At 40.8% G+C, this 13,106-nt stretch overlaps 1 protein-coding gene across 1 annotated transcript; it reads right to left on the bottom strand.

The window, feature by feature from the left end:
• Nucleotides 1–7,854: 7,854 nt before the first annotated feature.
• On the bottom strand, nt 7,855–11,894 carry LOC148295318 (putative F-box protein At3g23950). The gene is made up of 4 exons (XM_088252465.1): nt 10,683–11,894; nt 8,408–8,467; nt 8,067–8,228; nt 7,855–7,968 (listed from the first exon to the last, which is right to left on the bottom strand). The coding sequence occupies exons 1-4, from the start codon at nt 11,892–11,894 to the stop codon at nt 7,855–7,857; spliced, it is 1,548 nt and encodes a 515-aa protein (XP_088108591.1).
• Nucleotides 11,895–13,106: the final 1,212 nt, after the last annotated feature.

Genomic DNA, 13,106 nt, shown 5'->3' with positions numbered 1-13,106 from the left:
CCCCTAATTTAGGGAATTAAGGCTACCAACCTTATCCTACCAACTACCAACCTTATTAGGGAACTAAATCCTACCAACTAGCTCATTAATGTACTAACTAACTAACTAACTAACTAACAATAACTCCAAACCCAATTAGAACCGAAAATCAAATTAATAAATCCATAGCCTAAACATAATTCTTTAACCCTAAGAAGCCCATAACCCTAAACACAATTCTTCAAAAGAATATCAAATTAAGAAAATTAGAAGGAATACATACATGTGGTTGTGGGTTTTCAAGGAGGCATGCGTGCCTCAGTTGGCAAGCCATTGCAGTACGGCTATAGTTGAAAAGCTCTGAAATAGTCTGCCACTGAGCTGACATTATTCTAGACAGCTCCCGAAGCTTTGTATCCTCCATTTCGCTTCATTCGTCTCTTCTTATTTGGGGGTTGAGCCACTCAAACCACCGAGATTGGCATTCTCTGCATGTTTTTATTTCAAGAAATCTGACTACCACTTTCCATCTGTGGGTACCGTACCTCTCCCGACCTCTTCTCCCACAGTCCAAGGTCGGGTTAAGATTTTGAACTTCATCTTGAAAAAGAATGGGTTTGGACTTTAGAGAGAGAATAGGTCTGGACTTTTGTTTTGTCAGAAGAAGAAATGCAAAAAGAATTCTGTTTTTGTCAGAAGAAATGCAGAAAGTAAAAGCTCTAGTCTTTTAAAGAAAGGCTCTAGACTTTATATAACCTATTCGACTAGTTTTGTGTTTATTTATGTATTTTTTGAGCTAATGACAAAAGACACTCTGCAGGTTTGGAGTGATTCTCAATATGGACCTCAGGGTATCAATTTTATCAATTTACACCATTACGTTTGCAACATAGTCCAATTTCATCCTTCCGTTAAGTTGACCGTGTGATCAATCATTAAATGCTGATGTGTCTACTGTGGGACTTACTAACCAACCAGTTCCTAAAAAAATTATATAAAATGATAAAATAACATAAGTTTTTTTAAAAAATAAACTTAAAAAATCTCATCCATTTCCTAACCCCTGTTCACCCCCTCAATCGCCATTCTCCTGTTCACTCCCTCCATCGCCACACCTTCTGTCATTTCCCATCACAATCATCTCGACCATCCCAAACTCGAGTGCTCAGAAAACCCAGTTCCTCATTTAGGTCCTTTAAGCTTTCACAATGTTGAAACTTCCAACTCCTTTCCCATTTTCCCCAATTTCCCATTTGGGTATTGCTTAAATCCAATTTCCTCAACTGGGTTCAAGCAATTGGGTGCTTTTGAGGCTGTTGAGGTCGAATCTAATGATGCAAATGGAAAAACCCAAATGAGAAAAACCATACATCACATGAAGGCTTTGATTGAAGGCTACAAAAAGGCATGAGGAGAAGAGAGGAGATGAGAGGAGTAGCCAGCCATCATCATCATCCAAATGGGAAAAACCCAATCAAGTAAACTTGTTGTACCGCCATTTGGAGTATTTGGGCAGACAATGTTAAGAAAAAGAGGGATGGGGGCTGGGGTCGAATCTGAAATGCATAGACGAGAAACAAACACTTAATTCCCTCAATTTCTCAGCCCCCAAAAACCCATGGCGCCCAAATCCTTCAACCCCAAAACCTAAACTAGCACCTCCCCCCGACCTCCCATCACCTTCCCCATAGACCCTATCCTCTCCCTCACCTCCTTCCTCTTCCAATCCTCTACCTCCTTCCCCAACAACCTTAGTCTCGCCAATGCCGACACAACTGAAACCCTAACCTTCCTCCAACTCAAATCCCTAGTCTCCAAGCTAGCTCACGCCTTGCTCAACCTCAACATTAAGAAAAATGATGTTGTCCTCATCTCCGCCCCTAACTCCATCCACTTCCTCGTCTGCTTCTTCTCAATCATCGCAATCGATGCCATTGCCACTAGCTGCAATCCTCAATACACCGTCTTCGTGCTTTCAAGTCAAGTCAACGACTGTGACCCCAAGTTTGTCATAATAATTCGAGAACTAGAAATCAAATTGAAAAGCCCAAGAAATGCATACCTGTGATGGGCTGGCTTTTTCAGAGAAGCTTGATGATCCTTCTTGGCCAGAAATTCTCCGAAAAAAGAAAAAACCCAATAACCTCAAAATCTCAACCAATTCTCAAAAGACAAAGAACCAAACTTCTAATAACAATTCGAGAACCAGAAATCAAATTGAAAAGCCCAAGAAATGCATACCTGTGATGGGCTGGCTTTTTCGGAGAAGCTTGATGATCCTTCTTGGCCAGAAATTCTCCGAAAAAAGAAAAAACTCCATAACCTCAAAATCCCAACCAATTCTCAAAAGACAAAGAACCAAACTTCTAATAACAATTCGAGAACCAGAAATCAAATTGAAAAGCTCAAGAAATGCATACCTGTGATGGGCTGGCTTTTTCGGAGAAGCTTGATGATCTTTTTTGGCCAGAAATTCTCCGAAAAAAGAAAAAAACCCAATAACCTCAAAATCCCAACCAATTCTCAAAAGACAAAGAACCAAACTTCTAATAACAATTCGAGAACCAGAAATCAAATAGAAAAGCTCAAGAAATGCATACCTGTGATGAGCTGGCTTTTTCGAAGAAGCTTGAGGATCTTTCTTGGCCATAAATTCTCTAAATAAGAAAAAACCTCATAACCTTAAAATCCTAACCAATTCTCAAAAGACAAAGAACCAAACTTCTAATAACAATTCGAGAACCAGAAATCAAATTGAAAAGCCCAAGAAATGCATACCTGTGATGGGCTGGCTTTTTCGGAGAAGCTTGATGATCCTTCTTAGCCAGAAATTCTCCGAAAAAAGAAAAAAATCCCATAATCTCAAAATCCTAACCAATTCTCAAAAGACAAAGAATCAAACTTCTAATAACAATTTGAGAACCTGAAACCAAACTTTTTAGTGAAGTTTGATGATCCTTCTTGGCTAGAAATTCTCCGAAAAAAGAAAAAACCTCATAACCTTAAAATCCCAACCAATTCACAAAAAACAAAGAACCAAACTTCTAATAACAATTCGAGAACCAGAAATCAAATTGAAAAGCCCAAGAAATGCATACCTGTGATGGGCTGGCTTTTTCGGAGAAGCTTGATGATCATTCTTGGCCATAAATTCTCCGAAAAAGGAAAAAACCTCATAACCTTAAAATCTCAACCAATTTTCAAAAGACAAAGAACCAAACTTCTAATAACAATTCGAGAACCAGAAATCAAATTGAAAAGCCCAAGAAATGCATACCTGTGATGGGCTGGCTTTTTCGGAGAGGCTTGATGATCCTTCTTGGCCAGAAATTCTCCGAAAAAAGAAAAAAACCCCATAACCTCAAAATCCTAACCAATTCTCAAAAGACAAAGAACCAAACTTCTAATAACAATTTGAGAACCAGAAACCAAACTTTTTAGTGAAGTTTGATGATCCTTCTTGGCCAGAAATTCTCTGAAAAAAGAAAAAAAAACCCCAAAATTCTCTAAGGCCCATAACCCTAAACACAATTCTTCAACCGAATATCAAATTAAGAAAATTACAAGGAATACATACCTGTGGCTGTGGGTTTTCAAGGAGGAATACGTGCCTCAATTGGCAAGCCATTATAGTACGGCTGCCGTTGAAAAGATCTAAAATAGTCTGCCACTGAGCTGGCATTATTCTAGAAAGCTACTTAAGCTTTGTATCATTTATTTGGCTCCAGTCGTCTCGACTTATTTGGGGGTTGAGCCGATTAACCCACCGATATTTGCATTCTTCCGTGTTACAATACATCTAGCTACGGCTTCCCATCTGTGGGTGACATACCTCTTCACAGCCTCGATCAACTCTTCATTTTCTCCCACAGTCCAAGGTCGTCCGGGTAAGTTTTTGAACTTCATGGGTTTGGACTTTAGGTTCAGGACTTCTGTTTTGTCAAAAGAAGAAATGCAGAAAGCTTCTATTCGACTACCTCTTTGTTTATTTATTTATTTATTTATTTATTTTTCCAATAACTATTTTTTCGGGATGTGTGCGAAACGTTTCATGCATAATGCCTCGCCGGTGTGAGCCTACGTAGCCTATGCTACTACTGAAGGAGAGAGAATGTGGGCATTTAATGCTTGGGCAGCTGGGCTTGTAAGAGGCCAGTGTAAGTCTACGTAGCCTATGCTTCTACTGAAGGAGAGAGAATGTGGGCATTTAATGCTTGGGCGGGGTAAAACAGGAAAAGAAAGAATATTACATGGTTTTCTCCTAACACGTTTAACACTGTAAAATGCTTTTAAAACAAGTAAAAGAAATTTGGAAACTGATGGCTGCAGCAACACATTTCAATTGTGACAGGATAAATTATGTGATGATCATTGTTTGTACCATATCTGACCCTCCACTCATATCGTGACACGTGGATAGAGAACAAAGCTAAGGCCAACGCTGCGACTCACACTGATAGATCATTCGAGTGTAAATTGGCATCGGTTGTCGATTCAATCGTCAGGTCCTTCAAATGGCAAGCTCTTCCTCGCGCCTCGCCGAACATATCATCTGTACCATTTACCGAACGACCCTCAAGCAAGCGATCGATATGCCTTGACGATTCTACGAGACAACCTCGAACTCCCCGCTTAGATATTTGCAGACTCATGTCGAGCTCAGGAGGCACTCCCACGAGTCCCACATCGAAACTAAGTACTAAGAGCATAACTTCACTCTCTATAAATAGGGCCTCCCTTGCCCTAGATAAGGGTAAGACTTTCAACTTGACTTTTAGACTTGGAGATTCGGCATCTCAAGAAGGAATGTGCTCATACCTAAGGACCAATCATTCCTTAGTCCGTATTACTTGTAAGTTGCTTCTATTTCTATCTGTTTTAGTTTTAGTATCAACAGTTTGGCGTGATCATAAATATAAAAACGAAAGAATGCTAGTCTTGGTAAGCTTTTGGATTTTTCAAAATAAAGCTAATAAAATCCATATGCTAGATTGTGTCACGTACAATACGTAAATTTACTATTTTCACGTACTTATGAGTATGAACGAACTCTCAACTATAAGAATATAAAGATAAAAGTTGAGACTCGAGAGTATAATCTTAGCCAAAAGAGTTATTAAAAAAAAAAGTGAGCTTATCCACCCATTGTCAAATAATTTTAAATTTAATACTCACGTTCTAATACCAACCAATGAAACTAACTCTTACGGAACGAGAGGCAAATGGCATGAAAATAAACCCATTTTGGTAAGTAATGCTCTTCATTGCTATTTATTTTTCTGACAAAGCAAGTTTCATATTCATAGGTGAAAAGAAAGAATATTATTATATTTTGAAAATTTTGTGTTTTTCTCCTAACACGTGTAACAATGTACATGAAGAAAGTACACAGTTCCTTGCTTTTGAGCAACAACGATTGTGAATAGCATACCTCTTTCACTAACTATCAATTAATCTCAGTGGTTAATGCCCTCCTAATTGTTAATTTATCTGGGTTGCCTATGGTGGTGGGACGCTCAAAAAATATTTGCTTCCAGAGCCTTAAGGAGCGTGTTTGGAAGAGGCTGCAAGGTTGGCAGAAAAAGACCCTTAATATGGCAGGCAAGTAAATTTTAATTAAAGTAGTGGCCCAAGCTATTCCTACTTACACTATGAGTTGTTTCCTACTACCAAAAAACTTTTGTTCTGATCTCGAGCAGCTTATGGCAAAGTTCTGGTGGGGTCAGCATGGTGATAAGCGTAAAATCCATTGGATGCGTTGGGGCAAGTTAGGTATGCCAAAGAGTGAGGGTGGGTTGGGTTTTAGGAGCCTCTATGCGTTCAACCTTGCTATGTTGGCTAAGCAAGGGTGGCGCCTCCTACATAACCCAGATTCTCTGATGAGCAAACTTTTGAAGGCTATGTATTTCCCCCACTCCTCTCTACTGGATGCGGCTTCGGGTCCCAAGCCATCGTTGGTTTGGAGTAGCATTCTCTTTGCTATGAAGGTTATTACCCGTGGTTCTCGGTGGCATGTGGGAAATGGGTCCGATGTTAAGGTTTGGGGGGACCGATGGCTCCCTAGGCCAACCAGCTTTGTAGTGGTTACTCCTCCTGTGGTGGGGCTTGAAGAGTTAAAAGTTAGCAGCCTTATTTGTGAGGCGAGCCAACCCCAATGGAATCTGCCACTTCTTACGTCCCTGTTCCTGCCTCTGGATGTGGAGGAGATTCTCAAGGTGCCTTTGAGTCTTCAGTCTCCCCTGACTGCCTCATCTGGCATTTTGACCATAAAGGAAAATTTTCTGTTAAGAGCGCGTACCGTGTGGCTCTTGCTTTGTCGACTGACCTCGACCCGCCATCTTCCTCGGTTTCGGGCATGGCCCAGTTGTGGAAGTGGGTTTGGAATGCAAAGCTCCCTAAAAAGATTAAACTATGTACCTGGCGTGGTATCCATGATATCCTTCCAACATGTTGTGCTCTTGCTAAGCGGCGGGTCTCTTTACCGCATCTGGGGTGTGGTGTTTGTGGCGGTGCGGAGTCAACGCTGCATATCCTCCGGAATTACCCATTTGCTCAGGCGGTCTGGTGTTTGCTCTCGGGTCTTCTCTCCTTTGATAGGCACGCTGACCTACCCTTACCAGATTGGCTCTTGGTCTTTTGGTGTGAGTTGCCGTCAGATGCTCGTGCTCTGTCCATGGTTGTGATGTGGGCTTTGTGGTCTAACCAAAATGATGTTACTTGGCGTAGCACGCGGCGGCGGCCGCATGATCTCGTTCAGTTTGTGCTCCAATATATGGAGGAGTTCCGGTGTGCTAATAATCAACCTACAGGTTGTCATGACTCCCTAGGTGCGAGTTGCTGGAGCTGCCCTCCTTCTGGCACAATCAAAATCAATTTTGTTGGGGCCTTCCACACTGGGTCGACTGGAGGGGGTGTGGGGGTAGTCATTAGGGACGAAAATGGGCAATTTCTGGCTTCCCTTGCGAAGCGGGTGTTGTATGCTAATTCTGCGGAACATGTTGAATGCCTAGCGGCTCGCGAGGCTGTGGGGTTCTGGCGGAAGATGGGGGGGCAGTCGGTCATATTTGAGGGTGACTCGCTCAATACTATTCAGGATGTTCTCTCTTCTGGGGTAAACTTGTCCCCCTTGGGGTAGCTTATCGAAGATATTCGATCTAGCCTGCGGGATCACCGGAGGGATTGTTTTAGTTTTGTTCGCCATTAGGCCAATGGTGTAGCTCATTGTATAGCTAAATTTGTTGTTAACTGTTCGCACCCATGTGAGTGGGTCGAGGTGCCTATCCAGGCGAAAAAACTTGCCTGCACCGGGGATAGGACAACAGTCCTATCCCCCTCCAATCGCAGCATGCCATGTGTCAAACTTTGTCAGAAAATGAACACATGGCAGGCTGTGATTGGAGGGGGATAGGACTGTTGTCCTATCCCCGGTGCATGCAAGTGTTTCTCCTATCCAGGACGCCCTTGATGTCGATAGTTGTACTCGAGGTCAGGCTCTTCGCCCCCCTCATCCGTTTGCTTTGTTATTATGAGTATTCTCCTCGTATGCGAGGATTTCTTCAAAAAAAAAAAAAAAGGCACCCTCAAAATAAATTTAAAAAAAAAAAAAGACGATCCATTATTCAAAATTAATTAGTCACCCTTTGACTTGGTCAACGAAAATGTATGTTATGCAACAATGGGAACACACTGCATAAGGTATGCTGCAGGGCCACAATATATTCAATATGTCACACTAATCTTCTTCTATCATCATAATTCAAGAAAGAAAACCAATAATTTACACTTGGTCTTCAATTCAGCCAATCATGAAATTGGCATTCAAGCTAGAGCAACTTTATTTCTTGGTGATCACACTGCGGCTCCTTCAAAGAAAATTCACATACTCGCCCCCTTACGAAGACCATTGTGATTCTTCTCGAAGGCAGCTTTTGTCATCAGCCTCATGCCAGAGGTTAGAGCACCTGATGCAGCCAAGCCAGCAAAGAAGGACTGCAGAAGCAGAACATCAAAACAGCACTCACTAAAATAGGAAACTGTAAGGTTAATGTTACAAACGATAACAAAAGTGGTCACAAACATTGAAGAACTTTGAGAAGAAGACCAATCTGGATGAATTCAGGGCGCATAAAAGACAGGTCTCCGACCATTCCACCTTGAACATGGGCATCTGCAACCCCAGATGCACCAACACATGCACATATACCAATATAAGGTGCAATCGCTCCGCTCCCAGACATAGCTAAATCCACCTATTACAAAGGGGAAAGTGAAGTTAAAAAACATGGAGTAGAAAGCGGCGCAAAAATGGAGTATGTACGTAGGCGTTACTTGCCACTATTAGCATCAAGGTCCCAAGGAAGAAGAGAGCATATTCAATTAAGTTCCTCTTCCTGGTGTCCAACTTTGCTTCATGGTATGCGAGTGTTACCATAGTAATAAGTGCAAATGGTTGATAAACAAGGGTATGAACCTGCAACGGGTGGTAACTCTATAAAAGAGAAATGTTCATCAGATTTTTAATCAGAGACTTTCATTTCATGGAACAGAGGTTCCCACTACTAATAGTCCTAGTTGGATAGAAACATAATTGGGTGCAGGGCTGATGAAATTTCGAAAGAAGTTCAATTCATCAACGCTACACTCAATGACGTTACTTCAATCTGGAACCTCCACTGCTCTCACCATCTGCATGATTGATTTTGAGCCACCCTTAAGTACTATATATATATATATATTGCCTGTGGCAACAGATGACATTAAAGAATGCAGTACACCAAGACCAAGTTGTTGTTGTATTGAATCTTGACCTTGTACTACCATTTAAATTTCTAACCTCAACTCTGTTACTTGCTGCTCTCTTCTACCAGTACTGTTTTATGGTGCTGAAAACTTGTTGTACTACACATCTCCATCCTATATTAAATTAACTCCAAAGTTCTGCTTTCTCTCTCTCTCTGGTATTTTCCTTTACTATCATGATTAGATTTAGTCTTTATCATGTTTCATTAAGTAGTTTGAGATATTGAAGTAAAAACCACTGATGAGGACTAGGTCCAATCTTGAAACTCTGATATATAATTCTCATATCCTACCTGCCAGTTATAGGTGAAATAGATGCTTTGAAATTACAAGCCAACAACCTAATTTCAAACCAGATTCTTACAACAAGTAGTTATGTACATTGCACTCCATTAAGATTTCATTTATAACAATTGCCTAAATTACAAACTTAGATTTCAGTCTATATCCATTGCCTAAAATACAAACTTATGTGCGTGAAAGAATTACAATGATCAAGAGCAACAACTAAAATCTTATCTTTTACGAAAAACAATCTTACCCTCAGCATCTTCATGCATGATGGATAAAACTTGATTAGGAGGAATGTGTTGCCAAACTTGAGGCTTTCCATACAAATGTCCCATTTGAGAAAACTTATCAGCCGCTCTGTTGCCTTCTCTATAAATATGAGTCAGGATGCAGTTGTTGATCTCTGGTATGATCAAGTTTATGTGACTAATATGCCTTTGCGCTTCTGCGCATCGAATCTGTCTCCTTTGAGCCATGATTTGAAGCAACGTCTTTACATCCCCTTCGAGCCGAGCCATACATTGCTCCAACCATTTTCCAGTACCAACTCAAGGCCTCTTCTGAGTGCAGCCAGTTCTGCAATCATGCTATTGGCCCTTCCTATAGGTTCAGCATAGCCAAGTAAGAAGTCAGCCTTATGATTTCTAAGTAGCCCTCCAATGCTTGCTTTTCCTACTTTGCCTTCAGAAGATCCATCAAAGTTCAGTTTTGTCCAGCCAATTTTGGGTTTTTCCCATGTCACTGGAATTGGCGCCTTGTGCAGACTCCGGAACAGACAAACCGGATTTCATGAAATTATTCCTTTATCTATTGTTTGAGTTTCTAATATTAGGCAAATCTCTGTTATTGCATTAGAATTGGTTTTCATTTCATCCTCCATTACAAAGTCAAGTATACTATACACGTACTAAAATAACATAAATCTAATCAAGATGAGAACACACACTTACATTTACATACACACTTACAAGCGGCAATCAAGTATTAATTAAACTAGCCTAACTAGTAGTAATTCGAATGGGACGTATATAATATTAACTATGAACATCAAATTCAGACCAAATTAGGGAAGGTGCAACTTTTCTTCTCTTGCCTCATCGGCTAGCTTCGAAACCTTTCGAATTAGTAGCTAGCTGCCTTGCATGCATGGAGTGCGCTGGCTTTGTTTTTCGGTGGAGGATTGAGGACGCACAAGCAATGGCCAGCTTTTCTTTTCTTTTTTGCAACATTCTCTTGATGGCTCGTCTGGTTCTAGTAGTACTAGTAGTATAAGTGGTTACACGGCGCACGTGGGAATGCGAGGAGGAGGAGGAGGAGGCCGCCAGTTTGTGTCGAGTAAGTATTGGTGTCGGCCACCACGGGAACACCAATGGGAAGACAGGTCTAGCAGAGTGAATCTTACCATAATAACACGGGATGGCCGAAACCTCCGCTAGCCTTGCTTCGCGAATGTTGCACATGATGATGTGTTGAGAAAACTCTAAAAACAAGATATCATCATCATTTGGGTGGAAAGCGAGCACCATAACCGTGTTAAGCCATTTGTAATTATATTTCCATGTTATCATTAAGTAGTTTTCCTGAAGCATATGTAACAGGTTAACTCTGCCTACCAAACACCATCTGCCATTGTCATTGCATGCAGATGCAGCGTCGTCCGTGTCCATGTCCTTGTCCATCTGGTGGTCATCTTTCAACTCCCAAACACTCACATCACCATCAGTATCACCAACATACGCGGGGGAGCGCTGGCACATTCGCAAACGCCCTCTACTAGACACACCCATGAAATCAAATGTTCTTCCATAATCCGACTCCGACTCATCTTGAGGTTTATCAATGAAATGGAAACAATATTTAGCCGAGTTGGAGCTGTCGTTGGAGTAGGGATCCAAACCAATAACAAAGCCATCACTAGAGCTCCACCAGTAGAGCATTCCATTGTGCGCAACCCCTGCATTGCTATGCAAGCTATTAAAACAAAAGCTTCTTGGGCAGGATACAACTGACTCTGTCCATCTACCAGTCTCGGAGGAGAACATTTCCATGTTGAACTCGAAGGATTTCTCTGGACACTGAGGAATTATTCGCACAACCTTGTACCTGTACTCAACATTAAGCCGGATTCTACTACATGCATCACTTTCTTCTTCTACTTTTTCTTTTCGGTGGTCTTCCTCCTCACATTGCTGCTTCTTATAATTATAGTAGTAGTAGGGTTCGCAGATGAATCCCACTCTTACTTCCTGGTGGCATCGAGGAGCGGGAGGAAGAGCATCCCATTGCCTGATGTATGGATTGCAAATGTAGTAATCACGTTGAAAACACATGGTTGCACAGCATAAAACTAGGTCGTTATACGCTCCTACCACAATTGGTTCATACTCTGGTGTGTTGATAGGCCCTTGAAAACAGGGGAGGAAATTAAAATTCATGTTGCGTGTTAACGACAATAGAGGATTAGAGGAGGACGTTACAAAGAATTCCCTTGGTTGCCTTGGATTCATGAAGATAAGAGTGCGTGGGATGGGCTTTTGGTTCTCACTTTGTACACATAGAAAACGGCGAACGAAATAAGGATTAGAAGAAACTAGACTGAACCAACGTTTGGACACGCACAAGCATTGAGCCGCAGATGCAAGGGGAAGTCGACAAATGATTTCTATCAATACAAGGTCAGGGAGATGATCAAGATTCAACATGCTGGGGTTTAAGTGAGGCTCAGAGTGTGGTTCAAGATCAAGAGATTGGGATATTCTCTTTCTTCTTTTGGCAGCACAAGCATCACTATCCCCAGGTCTCGTGGCGAAATTGTTAAGACTCATCATTGATGTGCAGATTGATTGCAATTTGCAGAGATACATATAATAAGACTCGTACCCACAAGCTCTATATATAGTGTTCTATCTGACGAAAGTGAAATAGGAATAGGAAAGATATCCAAATCCAACAACAAGTAGGAAACGAATCAACAAGAAGTAGAAGAACTCTAGAGTTTCTTTATTTATTACCCTTAGAAAATTAATTATTCTTCCTATATCAATAGGGAAAACAATGAATTTTCCTTTTTTATTCCTTCCTATATCAATAAGGAAACTACTTATCTGCATCAATACACTGAAGATTTGGTCCTCCTCTGCCATATGCATCGTTTATATGCCCTGGCCCTAAATAAATTCACAAACAAGAAATTAAGTACCAACAGATAAGAGGGAGAGAAAGGGAGCAATATGATGATGCATATACGGCATATGTAACCTCGAATCATGTCCAGAATAGCAATCGACGCTGTTCAAGGTTCACCAACAGAATCCAAAAGAGATTTTGCCATTCAGGAAGTCCATTTACTAAAAAGTGCAATGCTTGTAAAGTTGTAAGAAGAAAATGGTAAGCTTAATCTATGCATAAGATCCTGAAGATAAATGCACTGGATTAGTGTGGGTTTCAGACTAATAACATTGCCAGTCAAATGATCAACCAGAAGCCTAGCCAGGGGCGGCCCTGGGGTGGCGCAAGTGGCGCCACTGCACAGGGCCCCCGATTCTTGAGGGCCCCGGAAAAAAAATTCTTTATATTATATATATATTATTATTATAAGAAATGTATATATACTATAGCATGCTAATTTTTTGCATAAAAGCGTATGTGGTCGAGTTGGCTTTCTAGCGCGCCTCTACTTAACAGAGCCAGAGTTCGATTCTTAGTGAAGTCAATCAATTGCCTTTTTTTTTTTTTTTTAGCATTATAACAAGCTTTACATAATTATAAAATAAATAAAAAATAGAAACATCTTTAAAAAAAGGGAAACATCGAAGGTAACCACCAAACGGAGTATATATATCCCCCAAAGACTTTCTACTCCTATCCTATAGTTCTTAGAAAGAAAAAAAAGTTTTCTCCTCTAAGAAAAGTACTTTCTTCATTCAAAACAAAACAAAAAAAGCTTCATGACTTCTTCTTTCTCTTAAACTATGATTTTCTAGTAAGTAATCATCATCATTCATCAATCTCTCTTGGTTCTTTTTTCAATCCTTTGA

Source organism: Prunus avium, chromosome 4, assembly GCF_965620075.1.
Source record: "Prunus avium chromosome 4, drPruAviu1.hap1.1, whole genome shotgun sequence".
Taxonomy (NCBI): Eukaryota; Viridiplantae; Streptophyta; class Magnoliopsida; order Rosales; family Rosaceae; genus Prunus; species Prunus avium.
Note: the sequence above shows the minus strand (reverse complement) of the source record. Positions and strands in the feature narration are given on the sequence as shown.